Source organism: Salmo salar, chromosome 02 (genome assembly GCF_965601325.2).
Source record: "Salmo salar chromosome 02, fSalSal1, whole genome shotgun sequence".
Classification (NCBI taxonomy): Eukaryota; Metazoa; Chordata; class Actinopteri; order Salmoniformes; family Salmonidae; genus Salmo; species Salmo salar.
In genome coordinates, this window is record NC_138292.1 from 67,991,410 (window position 1) to 68,009,121 (window position 17,712).

Consider the following 17,712-nt stretch of genomic DNA (forward strand, 5'->3'; position numbering starts at 1 on the left):
TCTCTCAGACAGAAAGCGTCCCCAAACAACCCGGATGCCCCTGTCTGTCACCACCAACTGCCCAAATCAAATCACACACACACACATTTTCCGTCTCTCTCATACCTGTGGGACTCCCTCTTGTCCAGACAGCCCAGTTGGCTGGTGATTCAGAGTGGAGATCGACGGGAAGCCGCCGGTAACGCTTAAATCTCCTCCCCGGTTGGATTGAGAGCTTGCTGCGGTGCTGAATGTGCTATTTTCGTATGTCTAGACTTCTCAGGTGAGCCCCTAAGCGTCTATAGTACGCGCACAGAGTACAAACTACCATCTGCATTCAAGCAATGGGAAAAGCTATAGAGCTGCCTAGATACAGTTCTTTCTTACTGTCAAAATGCATCTTTCTTCATCATGGCCATAATTGTTGTTAGACGAGCGCCACCTCCCGCTTTAGATGTTAAATAATGGTAATTAATAATTTCATAACAATTCATAATTCTCTTTAATCATACGTATTATAAATGCTTTAGCCCTGACGCGTTCAGGGTATCACTTTAAATAACGATGGCAATGATAATTGTCACGTACATGCTGCTGCATACAGTGCCAGAAATGAAGAAAACGTGTGAAGAAATGAGGCCTGTCAAACTAATAGGGATCTCTCATCGCCAACATTTGATTGCTTATTGCCTCCTAGTCCTATCGTATGCGCCTCATATGACTGCAATGGAAACATATAAAACATTAAAACCCTTCTAATTTTATCAACAGTATCACATTTAGGCCTATTGAATTAAGGCTTTTCATGTAACTTGTTTAAATTTTCTTCTTCGCACATCCAAGGCATGGAAAGTAGGCCAACCGCCGGATGAATGACCGCTCTGTCCTATGTCTTTCTATTACAAAAGACATGTTCATTACAATACACCTTAGCTAAATGTTTTGCAATGGAACACAAACTCAGATAATCTCTCCCCGTTTCAGTCCATTTGGTGCAGAATGAATATGACCCAGTTATGAGAATTCTCTCATAGAATTAGGAGTTAGTAACTCTATATAGAGCTGCACAGTGGTGTCATAATACCCATAAAACCTAGTGGTCAAACAGTGAAAAGGTTCCAATCATTTTTCCACCTTTGATTTTTTCCCCCATAGGGGATTTTAGAAACACAAAAAATAAGGACTGTGTTTCATGTAGGCTTACCCTGGCGTGACGTTTTGATAACCATATAAATCTGTGTCGGACAAGGTGACTTTTATCAATATATTCGTCTCTGATTCGAAAACGCTTATTAGCATCAAAGTAGACATACAAGACTACAAATCCCTGCAAGCTCCTGCACGTCATCTCTAGCTGACACCTTTGCTAACAGGTATTGTGTCAATTTAAAACTTGCACAAGACAGTTCACAGAATTGTCAATTTAAAGACATGTTGCCAATTTATGAATTACTACATTTAGCTAACATTATATAGTTAATCCAAAGATTGTTACATTTGCCTCGATTCGGCAGACTCGTCCAGATCAATATGGCATTTGTAGTTCTTTATTAGCAGCCAATTAGCAGTTCATTTTTGGGGGGTAAATACAGGTGAAAATACTGATAAAAGTCACCTTGTCCTCGAGAGATTTCCACAGTTATCAAAACATTGTGCCAGGGTAAGCCTACACGAAACACAGCCCTTATTTTAAGTGTTTCTAAAAAACCCACTGGGAAAAATAACTGGTGGAAAAATGATTGGAACCATTTCCCTGTTTGACCGCTAGGTTTTATGGGTATTATGACTCATACTATGGTACTCTATATGCATTCTCTAATCTCATTCGAAACGTGGGTGGCAAGAAATGTGAATTGTTTTGTTCTCAAGAAAAGGGTGCCATTGAAAGCAGTGATTACTGGGGTAGCAGTAAATGTAAAAGTTGACTAAATGAAGGGGAAGATTCCCGGGGTGTTTGTGATGCTCATCATTTGGTGCGACGCAGACAGGGTGGTGTGAGTAGTGAAACAGAAGAGTCAGTGTCTGTTCTTTTGAGTTTTGATGTTGAGTCTTTGCCTGACAAAGTGATGTTAGGATATATAAGTTGTCCTGTACAAGCTTTTGTGCCGAATACATTACATTGTTACAGGTGTCAAGCTTATGGGCATGTGGCAGCAGTGTGTAGGAGGGAGGTTCCTAGGTGTGAGAAGTGTGCAGAAGGGCATGAGACAAAGGAATGTGTAGCATTGGGGAAAGTAGTGGTATGTGTTAATTGTAGGGATGCCCATGGGGCTGGGGATCAGAATTTTTTTAAATTCCATTTTTATTTATTCCACCTTTATTTAACCAATTAGGCTAGTTGAGAACAAGTTCTCATTTACAACTGCGACCTGGCCAAGATGAAGCAAAGCAGTGCGACAAAAACAACAACACAGAGTTACACAAAAACAAATGTATAGTCAATAACACAAAATAAAAATCTATGTACAGTGTGTGCAAATGTAGAAGATTAGGGAGGTAAGGCAATAAATAGGCAATAGAGGCTAAATAATTACAATTTAGCATTAATACTGGAGTGATAGATGTGCAAGTAGAGATACTGGGGTGCAAAAGAGGAAAAAAAGATAAATAACAATATGGGGATGAGGTAGTTGGTTGTGCTATTTACAGATTGGCTGTGTACAGGTACAGTGATCAGTAAGCTGCTCTGACAGCTGATGCTTAAAGTTAGAGAGGGAGATATGAGTCTAGAGCTTCAGTGATTTTTGCAGTTCGTTCCATTCATTGGCAGCAGAGAACTGGAAGGAAAGGCGGCCAAACAAAGGATATGATGACAGGTCTTTTTGCTGATGCCATGTCACATTTTTGTTTTTTATATGACATTCTTTTTTTGTGTGTGTCAATAAATAGGCCATAGCGGCGAAATAATTACAATATAGCAATTAAACACTGGAGTGATAAATGTGCAGAAGATAAGTGTGCAAGTAGAGATACTGGGGTGCAAAGGAGCAAAATTAATAACAGTTTGGGAATGAGGCAGTTGTTTGGGCTATTTACAGATGGGCTATGTACAGGTGCAGTGATCTGTGAGCTTCTCTGACAGCTGGTGCTTAAACCTAGTGAGGGAGATATGAGTTTACAGCTTCAGAGATTTTTGCAGTTCGTTCCAGTCATTGGCAGCAGAGAACTGTAAGGAAAGGCGGCCAAAGGAGGAATTGGCTTTGGGGGTGACCAGTGAAATATACCTGCTGGAGCGCGTGCTATGGGTGGGTGCTGCTATGGTGACCAGTGAGCTGAGATAAGGCGGGGCTTTACCTAGCAAAGACTTATAGATGACCTGGAATCAGTGGGTTTGGCGACGAATATGAAGCGAGGGCCAACCAACGAGAGCATACAGGTTGCAGTGGTGGGTAGTATTTGGGGCTTTGGTGACAAAACAGATGGCACTGTGATAAACGCATTCAATTTGCTGAGTAGAGTGTTGGAGGCTATTTTGTAAATGACATCGCCAAAGACAAGGATTGGTAGGATAGTCAGTTTTACGAGGGTATGTTTGGCAGCATGAGTGCAGGATGCTTTGTTGCGAAATAGGATGCTGATTCTAGATTTAATTTTGGATTGGAGATGCTTAATATGAGTCTGGAAGGAGAGTTTACAGTCTAACCAGACACCCTGGTATTTGTAGTTGTCCACATATTCGAAGTCAGAACCGTCCAGAGTAGTGATGCTGGACGGGTGGGCAGGTGTGGGTAGCGATCGGTTGAAGAGCATGCATTTAGTTTTACTTGCATTTAAGAGCAGTTGGAGGCCATGGAAGGAGAGTTGTATGGCATTGAAGCTCGTCTGGAGGTTAGTTAACAAAGTGTCCAAAGAAGGGCCAGAAGTATACAGAGTGGTGTCATCTGCGTAGAGGTGGATCAGAGAATCACCAGCAGCAAGAGCGACCTCATTGATGTATACAGAGAAAAGAGTCGGCCCGAGGATTGAACCCTGTGGCACCCCCATAGAGACTGCCAGAGGTCCGGACAACGCGCCCTCCGATTTGACACACTGAACTTTGTCTGAGAAGTAGTTGGTGAACCAGGCGAGGCAGTCACTTGAGAAACCAAGGCTGTTGAGTCTGTCGATAAGGATGTGGTGATTGACAGAGTCGAAAGGTTTGGCCAGGTTGATGAATACGGCTGCACAGTATTGTCTCTTATCGATGGCGGTTATGATATCGTTTAGGACCTTGAGCATGGCTGAGGTGCACCCATGACCAGCTCGGAAACCAGATTGCATAGCGGAGAAGGTACGGTGGGATTCGAAATGGTCGGTGAGCTGTTTGTTAACTTGGCTTTCGAAGACCTTAGAAAGGCAGGGTAGGATAGATATAGATAGATATAGGCATAGGTCTGTAGCAGTTTGGGTCTAGAGTGCCTTTGAAGAGTGCCTTTGAAGAGGGGGATGACCGCGGCAGCTTTCCAATCTTTGGGGATCTCAGACGATACAAAAGAGAGGTTGAACAGGCTAGTAATAGGGGTTGCGACAATTTTGGCAGATCATTTTAGAAAGAGAGGGTCCCGATTGTCTAGCCCGGCTGATTTGTAGGGGTCCAGATTTTGCAGCTCTTTCAGAACATCAGCTATCTGGAGTTGGGTGAAGGAGAAATGGGGGAGGCTTGGGCAAGTTGCTGTGGGGGGCGCAGGGCTGTTGACCGGGGTAGGGGTAGCCAGGTGGATAGCATGGCCAGCTGTAGAAAAATGCTTATTGAAATTCTCAATTATCGCAGATTTATCGATGGTGACAGTGTTTCCTAGCCTCAGTGGAGGTGGGCAGCTGGGAGGATGTGCTCTTATTCTCCATGGACTTTACAGTGTCCCAGAACCTTTTGGAGTTTGTGCTTGAGGATGCAAATTTCTGTTTGAAAAATGTCCTGTGCGAGAGAGGCAGGTTGAGGTTTCCAGGGTTAGAGTATTGCAGAAGTAGAAGAAGAAAGTAGAAGATGGGTCATGGGGAGGGATCCTGAGAGGAATGGTGTGAGTAGTAGATCTGTACCAGTACAGAGAGAGAGGCCAACAAGTGATATGTGTTTCAGTAAGATTAGATTTTTAGCATTTATAGTCATGGTTATCAACTGTACTGCAGGGATGGAATGTAAGTCACAGAAAATTGAGGTTGTGGTGGCAGCTGCAGAGATGTATTTGGGTGTGCGAGACGTGACATCAGAAGAGTAACAGGGTGTGTTAAGTGGTGGTGTCCCATCCTTTCAGGTTGTTGGCCTGAGATAGGACTAAATAGATTTACATAGTGGAGTAGGGTGGTGATATTTTAAAATAATTTGTATTTTTTAGTGAGTGTAGTGTTACATGGTAGGGTATTTGTATATAGATTTTTTTCAAGCAAAGTATAAGCGAGTTGTAATCCAGTCTAGTAGGTGGCGGTAATGCAACATGTATTGGATACTAACCGCAGTAAAACCTCAGCGAAGAAGAAGAATTCGAAACGCGTTTTTACCTTTTTCTGTTTGGTTCTGCGGGTTTCTGTAGTTGTGGTCCATGCGTGTCTGCATCCATGTGTTAACTTGAGTTTTGCAACAAATAGCTAGTGAGTTATTACCGTTGTCATACAGTAAATATCCAAAATCATCAAATACAGCTACATTTTAAGTTGTCAACTTGGGAAAGTGCGCCACAGATAAGGTAATCGTTTTTATCTTACTTGATAGCTAAGTACCGGTAGCTAGCTAGTTAGCGCTTAGGCTCATTTCAATGCAGTCAGTTAGCTAACATTGTGAACTTAGCCGGTGTCAGCATGTCAAAATTGCAAGTGTTTTATCATAACCTTTATGGTGTGAATGTTCAATGTTAGTTAGATTGCTGGTGTCTTTTTTTCTCTCTGACAAAACAAGCTCTGACTACTTTGAAGGGGGTGCGCCCTGGTTTATGTAGCTAGCTTGCTGCCTTAGCAAGCTGCTCTGACTTCAGCTCAGGCATCAGTAACGTTATAGATCATCTTTGCTTAAAGCCATGGTTTAGCTAACAGTCTTTGTCCAACAGCTCATTTTCTGTGTGTGTTGTCAGTTCATGCTCTAGTCTAAACTGTGGAGGAAGAGCCCTAAGTCTAACCAATATCTGTTTTTCCAACAGCACTGTGTAACCTAGCCCGATATGGTCCTTAAGGAGACCTATGTTATTTTCAGAGGTATAATTTACCGGCTCTGACAGCCAAATACTCCATCTAAACGTGAATCGATTCTCAATTGCAATATGCTTCTAGAAACATAAAACCCATGACTTTCATATGACATCAAAATAATTAAACAAATGCAAAATATACACTTACTGTACACTGCAAGCCGAGCATCTGGTCTCTTAACAAAAGTCCCCCAGACAGTAGATGCCTTCGTCTGATGACTCTTATGTGTAATGGAACTGATAGTCATGACCAATGGCTGTGTGACCACTGTTACCATTATAACACAATGTTGTCATTTCCTCCAGGACTGAGAAGTGCCCTATGCTGATCATCACTGCTCGGCTACTCCCCCTCTTACCTGGACCCTTCACCCACCAGAGGATTCTAAGGACAGTTGGCAGTGTTGCCTACAGGGGACTGAGAACCATGGAGCCCCTCAGGGCCCCTCAGGATCCGCAAGTTAACACCACCCTGTCTGGGGTAGACACCAAGCCTCAGCCCCTTACCTCTGGAGCCCCAATGGAGGGCTTGAACCCAACTCCAGCTGCCTCAACACCTGACCAGGAGATGCCCCCGACAACGGGGTTGTTGCCAGGGGAGACAGTTGTCAGGGAGGGCAAGGCGGCCATATTGTTTCCCAGTGCCAACGAGGTGTTTTACAACCCTGTGCAGGAGTTCAACAGAGATCTGACGTGAGTTTGACTGATGGGGCGTATTCACTAGGAAGTAAACGAAACAGAGGGACCTACCTGAATTTGTCCAATAGAAACTCTCATACAGTTTGCTTTGTTGTGCACTTACGAATACACCCCTAACGGTCCTTTATCCCTTAGCTGGCCCAACGTTCAGCTCAAGGCTGCGTTTTCAACATACACCTTATCCCTGGACATATTATGGGATATATGCATACATTATCCTATGGGTCTGTAAACCTTCAGTTGAAGAAACTGTATTCAACATGGCTTATGTAGAGCTGAATCTGCGAAGAAAGTATATCTATGGTCAGAGCCATGTATTTACACTGAACAAAAATATAAACGCAACATGCAACAATTTCAAAGATTTTACTGAGTTACCGTTCATATAAGGAAATCTGTCAATTGAAATAAATGAATTAGGCACCAGTCTATGGATTCCACATGACTGGGAATACAGATATACATCTGTTGGTCACAGATACCTTAAAAAAAAAAAGGTAGGGGCGTGGATCAGGAAACCAGTCAGTATCTGGTGTAACCATTTGCCTCATGCAGCGCGACACATCTCCTTCACATAGAGTTGATCAGGCTGTTGATTGTGGCCTGTGGAATGTTGTCCCACTCCTCTTCAATAGCTGTGTGAAGTTTCTGGATATTGGTGGGAACTGGAACACGTTGTCATATACATCGATCCAGAGTATCCCAAACATGCTTAATGGGTGACATGTCTGGTGAGTATGCAGGCCATGGAAGAACTGGGACATTTTCAGCTTATAGGAATTGTGTACAGATCCTTGTGACATGGGGCCGTGCATTATCATGCTGAAACATGAGGTGATGGCGGGGGATGAATGGCACGACAATCAACCTCAGGATCTCATCACGGTATCTCTGTGCATCCAAACTGCCATCAATAAAATGCAATTGTGTTTGTTTTCTGTACCTTATGCCTGTCCATACCATAACCCCACCACCACCATGGGCCACTCTGTTCAAAACGTTGACATCAGCAAACTGCTCGCCCACACAACACCATACATGCTGTCTGCCATCTGCCCGGTACAGTTGAAACCAGGATTCATCCATGAAGAGCACACTTCTCCACCGGGCCAGTGGCCATCGAAGGGGGGCATTTGCCCACTGAAGTTGGTTACGATGCTGAACTGCAGTCAGGTCAAGACCCTGGTGAGGATGACGAGCACGCAGATCAGCTTCCCTGAGACGGTTTCTGACAGTTTGTGCAGAAATTCTTTGGTTGTGCAAATCCACAGTTTCATCAGCTGTCCGGGTGGCTGGTCTCAGACGACCCCGCTGGTGAAGAAGCCAGATGTGGAGGTCCTGGGCTGGTTACACGTGGTCTGCGGTTGTGAGGCCGGTTGGAAGTACTGCCAAATTCTCTAAAATGATGTTGGATACAGCTTCTGGTAGAGAAATGAACAGTCAATTCTCTGGCAACAGCTCTGGTGGACATTCCTGCAGTCAGCATGCCCATTAGCACGCTCCCTCAACATGAGATGTCTGTGGCATTACTGTGTGACAAAACTGCACATTTTAGAGTGGCCTTTTATTGTCCCCAGCACAAGGCCTGTGTAATGATCATGCTGTTTAATCAGCTTCTTGATATGTCACCTGTCTGGTGGAGGGATTATCTTGGAAAAGGATGGTACAGGGATGTAAACAAATTTGTGCTCAATTTGAGAAATAAGCTTTTTGTGCGTATGGAACATTTTTGGGATCTTTTATTTCAGCTCATGAAACATGGGACCAACACTTTTACATATATTTTTGTTCAGTGTAGATAAAATAAATTAGTGGCACAGCGGTCTAAGGCATTGCATCACAGTGCTAGTAGGCGTCACTACAGACCTGGGTTCGATCCCGGGCTGTATCACAACCGTCTGTGATCGGGAGTCCCGTAGGGCGGCGCACAATTGGCCCAGCGTCGTCTGGGTTAGAGGAGGGTTTGACCGGAGGGGCTTTACATGTAGGCCGTCATTAATTAAGAATTAGTTCTTAACTGACTTGCCTAGTTAATTGAAGGTAAAATGTATATGGCTCAGGCTATGGTAGCTAGCTGGTTGTTCATCACAGGTATACCCGTTTCATCTCATGTCTCCGTCTTGGCCCCTTCTCTCCAGGTGTGCGGTGGTTACAGAGTTTGCCCGGGAGCAGATGGCCCGGAGGGGGGTGAAGGTGGTAGTGCCAGGGGAGAAGGAGAGGGTGGTGGTCAATCTAGCTGATGAGAAGAAAGAGGAGACAGAGATGCAGACAGGGGAGAAAGGAGGAGAGGAGCCGGTCGTAACTGCTTCAGTGGGGGAGCGCTGTAAGGTATGAAAAAGCGTGTGTGTGTATGCTTGCATCCATGTTCTAACCCTACCATTCTCCTCTCTCCACAATGATCTGCCAGTGTGTTGGTATTCTAACCCTACCATTCTCCTCTCTCCACAATGATCTGCCAGTGTGTTGGTATTCTAACCCTACCATTCTCCTCTCTCCACAATGGTCTGCCAGTGTGTTTGTGTTGGTATTCTAACCCTACCATTCTCCTCTCTCCACAATGATCTGCCAGTGTGTTGGTATTCTAACCCTACCATTCTCCTCTCTCCACAATGGTCTGCCAGTGTGTTTGTGTTGGTATTCTAACCCTACCATTCTCCTCTCTCCACAATGGTCTGCCAGTGTGTGTGTGTTGGTATTCTAACCCTACCGTTCTCCTCTCCTCCATCCAGAATGGTCTGCGTGTGTTGGAGGGTCTGGCAGCGTCTGGCCTACGCTCTGTGAGGTTTGCTCTGGAGGTGCCTGGTCTACGTAGCATCACGGCTAACGACTTCTCAGCCAAGGCTGCTGCCCTCATCGCCCGCAATGCCCAGCACAACGGGGTCACACACCTACTGCAGGCCAGCCAGAGAGACGCCAGGTTGGTCTCTCTCTCCTTCATTTATCTCATTCTTTTCTTCTCTTATTTTATTTTTTATCTGTGCTTGCTCTCTCACTCACTCAGACAGTTTGACTTTGAGAAGACTATCACTCTCCATTTATCTTTTCTTCTCTCTCCCTCTTTACCTCTTTCGATCCTACCCTCTGTCTCTTCCCCCATCATGTTAATCCCTCCCTGTCTCTTCCCCCCATCGTGTTAATCCCTCCCTGTCTCTTCCCCCCATCGTGTTAATCCCTCCCTGTCTCGTTCCTCCATCGTGTTAATCCCTCCCTGTCTCGTTCCTCCATCGTGTTAATCCCTCCCTGTCTCGTTCCCCCATCGTGTTAATCCCTCCCTGTCTCGTTCCTCCATCGTGTCAATCCCTCCCTGTCTCGTTCCTCCATCGTGTTAATCCCTCCCTGTCTCTTCCCCCCATCGTGTTAATCCCTCCCTGTCTCGTTCCTCCATCGTGTTAATCCCTCCCTGTCTCGTTCCTCCATCGTGTTAATCCCTCCCTGTCTCGTTCCTCCATCGTGTTAATCCCTCCCTGTCTCGTTCCTCCATCGTGTTAATCCCTCCCTGTCTCGTTCCTCCATCGTGTCAATCCCTCCCTGTCTCGTTCCTCCATCGTGTCAATCCCTCCCTGTCTCGTTCCTCCATCGTGTCAATCCCTCCCTGTCTCGTTCCTCCATCGTGTCAATCCCTCCCTGTCTCGTTCCTCCATCGTGTCAATCCCTCCCTGTCTCGTTCCTCCATCGTGTCAATCCCTCCCTGTCTCGTTCCTCCATCGTGTCAATCCCTCCCTGTCTCGTTCCTCCATCGTGTCAATCCCTCCCTGTCTCGTTCCTCCATCGTGTCAATCCCTCCCTGTCTCGTTCCTCCATCGTGTCAATCCCTCCCTGTCTCGTTCCTCCATCGTGTCAATCCCTCCCTGTCTCGTTCCTCCATCGTGTCAATCCCTCCCTGTCTCGTTCCTCCATCGTGTCAATCCCTCCCTGTCTCGTTCCTCCATCGTGTCAATCCCTCCCTGTCTCGTTCCTCCATCGTGTCAATCCCTCCCTGTCTCGTTCCTCCATCGTGTCAATCCCTCCCTGTCTCGTTCCTCCATCGTGTCAATCCCTCCCTGTCTCGTTCCTCCATCGTGTCAATCCCTCCCTGTCTCGTTCCTCCATCGTGTCAATCCCTCCCTGTCTCGTTCCTCCATCGTGTCAATCCCTCCCTGTCTCGTTCCTCCATCGTGTCAATCCCTCCCTGTCTCGTTCCGCATCGTGTCAATCCCTCCCTGTCTCGTTCCTCCATCGTGTCAATCCCTCCCTGTCTCGTTCCTCCATCGTGTCAATCCCTCCCTGTCTCGTTCCTCCATCGTGTCAATCCCTCCCTGTCTCGTTCCTCCATCGTGTCAATCCCTCCCTGTCTCGTTCCTCCATCGTGTCAATCCCTCCCTGTCTCGTTCCTCCATCGTGTCAATCCCTCCCTGTCTCGTTCCTCCATCGTGTCAATCCCTCCCTGTCTCGTTCCTCCATCGTGTCAATCCCTCCCTGTCTCGTTCCTCCATCGTGTCAATCCCTCCCTGTCTCGTTCCTCCAGCATGCTGATGTATGAGATGCGGGGGAAGAAGGACCGCTATGATGTCATAGACCTGGACCCCTACGGAAGCCCCGCCCCATTCCTGGATGCCGCCGTCCAGGCCGTCGGTGAAGGAGGTCCGTAGATGTCCGTCAGTTATTCCCTCTGCTTAACTTAACATGTTTCTGTGTCAGCGACAGATACATTGAGTGCGTTTTCCAGTGTGGTTTTACTAAAAACGTCTCTGACTCTCCCCCAGGTCTGTTGTGTGTGACGTGTACTGACATGGCTGTGATGGCTGGTAACAGTGGGGAGACCTGCTACAGCAAATACGGCTCTGTCTCCATCAAAGCCAAGTACTGTCATGAGATGGTGAGGAACGCTGGGCTAAACTGTATTCCAGCAGCGTGTATTTTCAACTAAAACTGGATGCAAGGAAAAACCTTGTTGGAACAATACGTGTGTAGTAGAAGGAACATTTAGGGAAATTGTGTGAATATATTTTGAATAGAAGTTTGAGAGTTTAGCCCCTGCTCTGTAGCTTGTCTCATAACTCTCCTTCTCCACCTTCCCTCTCTCCCTCGCCACCCCCCTCTTCTCCCTCCTCCCCCAGGCTCTGCGTATCATCCTGCATAGTCTGGACCAGAGAGCTGGTGTGTACCAGCGCTACATCCATCCCCTGCTCTGTGTCAGTGTGGACTTCTACATACGAGTGTTTGTCAGGGTACACACTGGACAGGCCATGGTCAAAAACTCAGCAAGGTATGGACACACACACACCGTAACACACTACTTTATCTAGACATAAAGTCTTCATAACGGACTTTTAAAGTTGTTATTCTGAAGATATGATGCCATTACACCTGATATTGTGTTGTGTTTCAGTAAACAAGTGTTGGTGTATAACTGTGTAGGCTGTGGCTCGTTCCACTTCCAACGACTGGGCAAGAGGACGACTCAGGGAACACAGTAAGACACTATTTCTCTAAATGGGTTATTCCTGTCGAGTTGGAGAACTTGTGTGTGTTAATGTTTCTCTCTCTGTGTGTGTTTCAGTATAAAGTACTCTGCAGCCACTGGACCGCCGGTCGGAGCAGAGTGTGAACACTGTGGACACAGACACCAGGTGAGGACACACACGCACACACACACTCTCTCAAACACACTTTCTCTTACTTTCTCACGCATTCTCTCCGACACCGTCTCTCCCTCCTCCTCTGTAGCTGGGTGGTCCTATCTGGGGTGAGGCCCTCCATGATGTGAGCTTCGTTCAGAAGGTTCTATCTGCCGTGTCTGGGAACCCGTCCCGCTTTGGAACCGCCCGTCGCATAGAGGGCATGCTCAGCATGGTCACAGAGGTGAGAGGTTAGGGGTCATAGAGGGCATGCTCAGCATGGTCACAGAGGTGAGAGGTTAGGGGTCATAGAGGGCATGCTCAGCATGGTCACAGAGGTGAGAGGTTAGGGGTCATAGAGGGCATGGTCACAGAGGTGAGAGGTTAGGGGTCATAGAGGGCATGGTCACAGAGGTGAGAGGTTAGGGGTCATAGAGGGCATGCTCAGCATGGTCACAGAGGTGAGAGGTTAGGGGTCATAGAGGGCATGGTCACAGAGGTGAGAGGTTAGGGGTCATAGAGGGCATGCTCAGCATGGTCACAGAGGTGAGCGGTTAGGGGTCAAAGGTCTACAAGAAGCAGTCTGAAATACACTATATTACATGGAATAAGACATGGGGGGGCCTTTTCTCAACTGCATGCTGCTCTCCTCCTCAAAACCCATTGGAGGAGAAGGTCAGAGGTGAGGGACATCTGTCTTTCTCCTCCAATGGGTTTTGAGAAGGAGGTGGTGAGTATGCAGTTGAGATTCTTCCGTTGATGCTGATCTGAGGTTAGTTTGGGGTTCTCACTCTTAATGGTAGGATTGGGAGAAAGGGTCAGCTGATCTGAGGTCTGTCTAAGATGAGCCAGGTGTCCAAACTTTAACTGTTGTCTGTGTGTGTCCAGGAGCTGGAGGATGTGCCTCTGTACTACACAGTGGACAACCTGAGCAGCACTGTACACTGCAGCACCCCCCCTCTGCTCCAATTCAGGTCAGACCTACTCTCCCCCTCATATAAGACTGTCTTGTCTGATTACAGAAAATACAATCTTTCTTTCTTTCTTTCCCCCCAGGTCGGCTCTGCTTCATGCAGGCCACAGGGTGTCTTTGTCTCATGCCTGTAAGAACGCTCTAAAGACGGACGCTCCTCCCAGGGTCCTCTGGGACGTCATGCGATGCTGGGTAAGACGCAATGCACCATGGGAACCATTTCAATACGGGATGAAAGTGAAAGTCCCAGTCCAGGTGTAGATTTGACTGTATGTGGTGGTTATCTTGTATCCTGCAGGAAAAGTCCAATCCAGTGAAGAGAGACAGACTGTCAGAGAGCAGCCCTGCTCACCACATCCTCAGTACTGAACCCATGTAAGTCTGGGACTGAACCAACTGCCTGGGAGATGAAGATCAGTACAGTTTAACATAGAGATGGTATAATATAGTGATGAATATTAGGAAAAGGTAGGTGTATTGAAAACAAACACTGACATGCACAAGCCATCATGTCCTGTCTCTCTCCTCTCTCTCTAGTCTACAGGCGTGTTTTGATGTGAGGGAGGATGCCAATCCCCAGTCCCGCCGTCGCCACCTTACCCGCTTCCAGGAAAACCCTGAGCCTTTCTGGGGGCCCAAGGCCCGCGCCAATGCTGGGTAGGATACACTTATTAGTACTAACCCCGTCCTTGACCCCTAACCCTAACCCTCAGGCCAGCTGGGGGCCCAAGGCCCGCGCCAATGCTGGGTAGGATACACTTATTAGTACTAACCCCGTCCTTGACCCCTAACCCTAAACCTCAGGCCAGCTGGGGGCCCAAGGCCCGCGCCAAGACTGGGTACGGACCCTCAGACACTAATTAATACTAACCCCGTCCCTAACCCTTGACCCTTCAGTGGTCTATGGCACTGCATTGCAGTACTAGAGGCATCACTACAGGCCCGGGTTTGAACCCGGTCACCAGGTGTACGGTGTTTCCTCCGACACATTGGTGCGGCTGGCTTCCGGGTTAAGCAAGCAGTGTGTCAAGAAGCAGTGCGGCTTGGCAGGGTCGTTTCGGGAGGCGCATGGGTCTCGACCTTCGCCTCTCCCGAGTCCGTAGGGGAGTTGCAGCGATGAGACAATTGGGTACCACGAAATTTGGGAGAAAAAGGGGTAAAAAATAAATAATAATAACCTTCAACTCTCCCACCCTGAAACCTAAACCTCAGGCCAGCTGGGGGCCCAAGGCCCGCGTCAAGGCTGGGTACGGACCCTCAGACACTACTTAATGATGATCTCAACATGAAGTTAGCTAAATAAACATTTCTACAGTATTGGTTTAAACCTCTCCCCATTGTTTCTTTCTGTCTCTATCTCTCCACCTGCCTCTTACTGTGTTCTTCCCTATATTATCTCTCTTCTTTCTGTCTCTATCTCTCCACCTGCCTCTTACTGTGTTCTTCCCTATATTATCTCTCTTCTTTCTGTCTCTATCTCTCCACCTGCCTCTTACTGTGTTCTTCCCTATATTATCTCTCTTCTTTCTGTCTCTATCTCTCCACCTGCCTCTTACTGTGTTCTTCCCTATATTATCTCTCTTCTTTCTGTCTTTATCTCTCCACCTGCCTCTTACTGTGTTCTTCCCTATATTCTCTCTCTGCTTTCTGTCTTTCAACATATGTTTACATTGCCAAAGGAAGTGAAATAGATATACAAAAGTGAAATAAACAATAAAAAGTGAACAGTAAACATTACACTCACACAAGTTCCAATATAATAGAGACATTTCAAATGTCATATTATGTCTATATACGGTGTTGTAACGATGTACAAATAGTTAAAGTACCAAAGGGAAAATAAGTAAATATGAGTTGTATTTACAATGGTGTTTGTTCTTCACTGGTTGCCCTTTTCTTGTGGCAACAGGTCACACATCTTGCTACTCTGAGGGCACACTGTGGTATTTCACCCAGTAGATATGGGAGTTTATCAAAATTGGATTTTGTGGATCTGTGTAATCTGAGGGAAATATGTGTCTCTAATATGGTCATACATTTGGCAGGAGGTTAGGAAGTGCAGCTCAGTTTCCACCTCATTTTGTGGGCAGTGTTCACATAGCCTGTCTTCTCTTGAGAGCCAGGTCTGCCTACGGCGGCCTTTCTCAATAGCAAGGCTATGCTCACTGAGTCTGTACATAGTCAAAGCTTTCCTTAAGTTTGTGTCAGTCACAGTGGTAATGAATTCTGCCACTGTGTACTCTCTGTTTAGGGCCAAATAGCATTCTAGTTTGCTCTGTTTTTGTAAATTCTTTCCAATGTGTCAAGTAATTATCTTTTTGTTTTCTCATGATTTGGTTGTGTCTAATTGTGTTGCTGTCCTGGGGCTCTGTGGGGTCTGTTTGTGTTTATGAACAGAGCCCCAGGACCAGCTTGCTTAGGGGACTCTTCTCCAGGTTCATCTCTCTGTAGGTGTTGGCTTTGTTCTGGAAGGTTTGGAAATCGCTTCCTTTTAGGTTGTTGTAGAATTTAACGTCTCTTTTCTGGATTTTAATAATTAGCTGGTATCAGCTTTATTCTGCTCTGCATGCATTATTTGGTGTTTAACGTTGTACACGGAGGATATTTCTGCAGAATTCTGCATGCAGAGTCTCAATTTGGTGTCTCTGTCTCCTAGTGGTGGAGGTATCTCATCAGACCTGGAGGACAGGAGGAAACAGGGTCAAAACAAGAGGAAGAACCAGATCACAGACGCCACCCAGCTTAAGAGCTTCCCCTGCAAGAGGTTCAGGAAGGTATGGGAACACTATATTCCTCACCACACCCTCTAACTCTAGGCATTGCATTACACAAGATTCAGGAAGTCACAAGAGCTTCCCTTGCAAGAGGTTCAGAAAGGTCCCCACAATAACCACATAGACATAGTAGAATTATAAGGCAGCGTTTACACAGGCAGCCAAATGCTGATCTTTTTACACTAATTGGTATTTTGACCAATCAGACCAGCTCAAAAACAAAAAAAAGATCTGATGTGAAAAGATCTGATTTGATTTGTCAAAAAGGCTATTAGTATAGAAAATCTCAGAATTGGGCTGCATGTGTAGAGGCAGCCACAGTAATGTTTCACAGGAGCTTTCTCTTTGGTGAAATGTTCTGAAGGGTGTGAGCACACTCTGTTCTTTTCATAATAACACTGTCGGCATAGTAACCGTACACTACCAGAGAACAAGGTGTTCTATCTCCCCAGCAACAGACAGTGGCTCATTAATTTTGAATCATCATAACACTTCAGCTATTATTACAGATACATTTTCCACACAATAATAAACCTTCTAAACTGGCGTTGTTAAATACTCGTTATTGGCTTGAAGGGCATTCCAGAGCTTGCAATATTTCCCTATAACGCACGGTATATCCGCACGGTAGAATTTAAGGGCTATACATATTTTGTTTGAGCTCCTTTTTAAAGTAAGTCTAATTGGAAAAAGTATTGGTATTGTTTTAATTAGATTTTCATAATAGCCAGCTAAGACTGGTGGTTGGGTTGGCTACAGTAGTTGCCTTGGTAACCAAGCAATCTAGTTAACTTGCTAGCTACTTCAGTGGATGTTGAACACATTTCTAGCAGCAAATATGTTAAATTCTAGCCTTGGTATGAAAGGGATAATCCACTCTGGGCGTTCTGTGGAAAATGATGCAATGCCAGTTTCACTCCGCTGGTGTGTAGTCGAACATCTTCCATGGCATTCATTATTTTCTATAGGACACACAGCCCCTTATTATGTCTTACATATACGTTTTTCCCGTTCTCTCCCCCTCGTTCCCTCTCTCTCCAGGGGAAATGCACACACGGTGAAAAATGCTGTTACTCCCATGACCTGCAACAGACTGACAAGATGGAGTGATGATGGAGCGATTCCTTCCTCCTCTCTCTTCTTCCCTCCCACTCAGTATCCTCATGTCCAGCTCTGCAGAATATGTCCACTGTAATGTATACTGGACACAATCATGACTAAGCAACCAGGTGAAACTCCAGGCCCCAGACATAACTAACTTTGAAATCTGGTTATGACTCTGGGGTAAAGTTTCCCCCTTGGTACAAATCTAGGATCAGCTTCCCCTCCCCCAATCCTCTACATTACCATTAGTGGGGAGACTGCAAAACTGACCCCAGATCAGCATCTATGGGCAACTTCACTCCACAACATTATGGGATGTCTAGTTAGCCCTGTATTGGAAATACACATACTGGCTTCATACTGAAGAGAAGCATCAATTATGTTTTATTTATGACTGTTGTGACAGTCTAATAAAAGTCTTTATGGCAAGT

At 46.0% G+C, this 17,712-nt stretch overlaps 1 protein-coding gene across 3 annotated transcripts; it reads left to right on the forward strand.

Moving 5' to 3' along the window:
* Nucleotides 1–68: 68 nt before the first annotated feature.
* LOC106590623 (tRNA (guanine(26)-N(2))-dimethyltransferase) lies at nucleotides 69–17,710 on the forward strand. Of its 3 annotated transcripts, XM_045708297.2 has the most exons (17): nucleotides 5,442–5,639; nucleotides 6,087–6,141; nucleotides 6,441–6,827; nucleotides 8,972–9,161; nucleotides 9,563–9,750; nucleotides 11,338–11,453; nucleotides 11,576–11,688; nucleotides 11,930–12,078; nucleotides 12,202–12,285; nucleotides 12,373–12,442; nucleotides 12,540–12,674; nucleotides 13,319–13,404; nucleotides 13,487–13,595; nucleotides 13,702–13,778; nucleotides 13,941–14,060; nucleotides 16,060–16,177; nucleotides 17,219–17,710. In XM_045708297.2, exons 3-17 carry the CDS (start codon nucleotides 6,457–6,459, stop codon nucleotides 17,285–17,287), a joined length of 1,995 nt encoding a protein of 664 aa, XP_045564253.1. In that variant the 5' UTR covers nucleotides 5,442–5,639; nucleotides 6,087–6,141; nucleotides 6,441–6,456; the 3' UTR covers nucleotides 17,288–17,710. The 3 variants fall into 3 exon arrangements, with proteins under 3 accessions (XP_045564247.1, XP_045564253.1, XP_045564249.1); XM_045708291.2 differs by lacking the exons at nucleotides 5,442–5,639; nucleotides 6,087–6,141 and adding an exon at nucleotides 69–262; XM_045708293.2 differs by lacking the exon at nucleotides 6,087–6,141 and having other exon boundaries at nucleotides 5,443–5,639.
* Nucleotides 17,711–17,712: the final 2 nt, after the last annotated feature.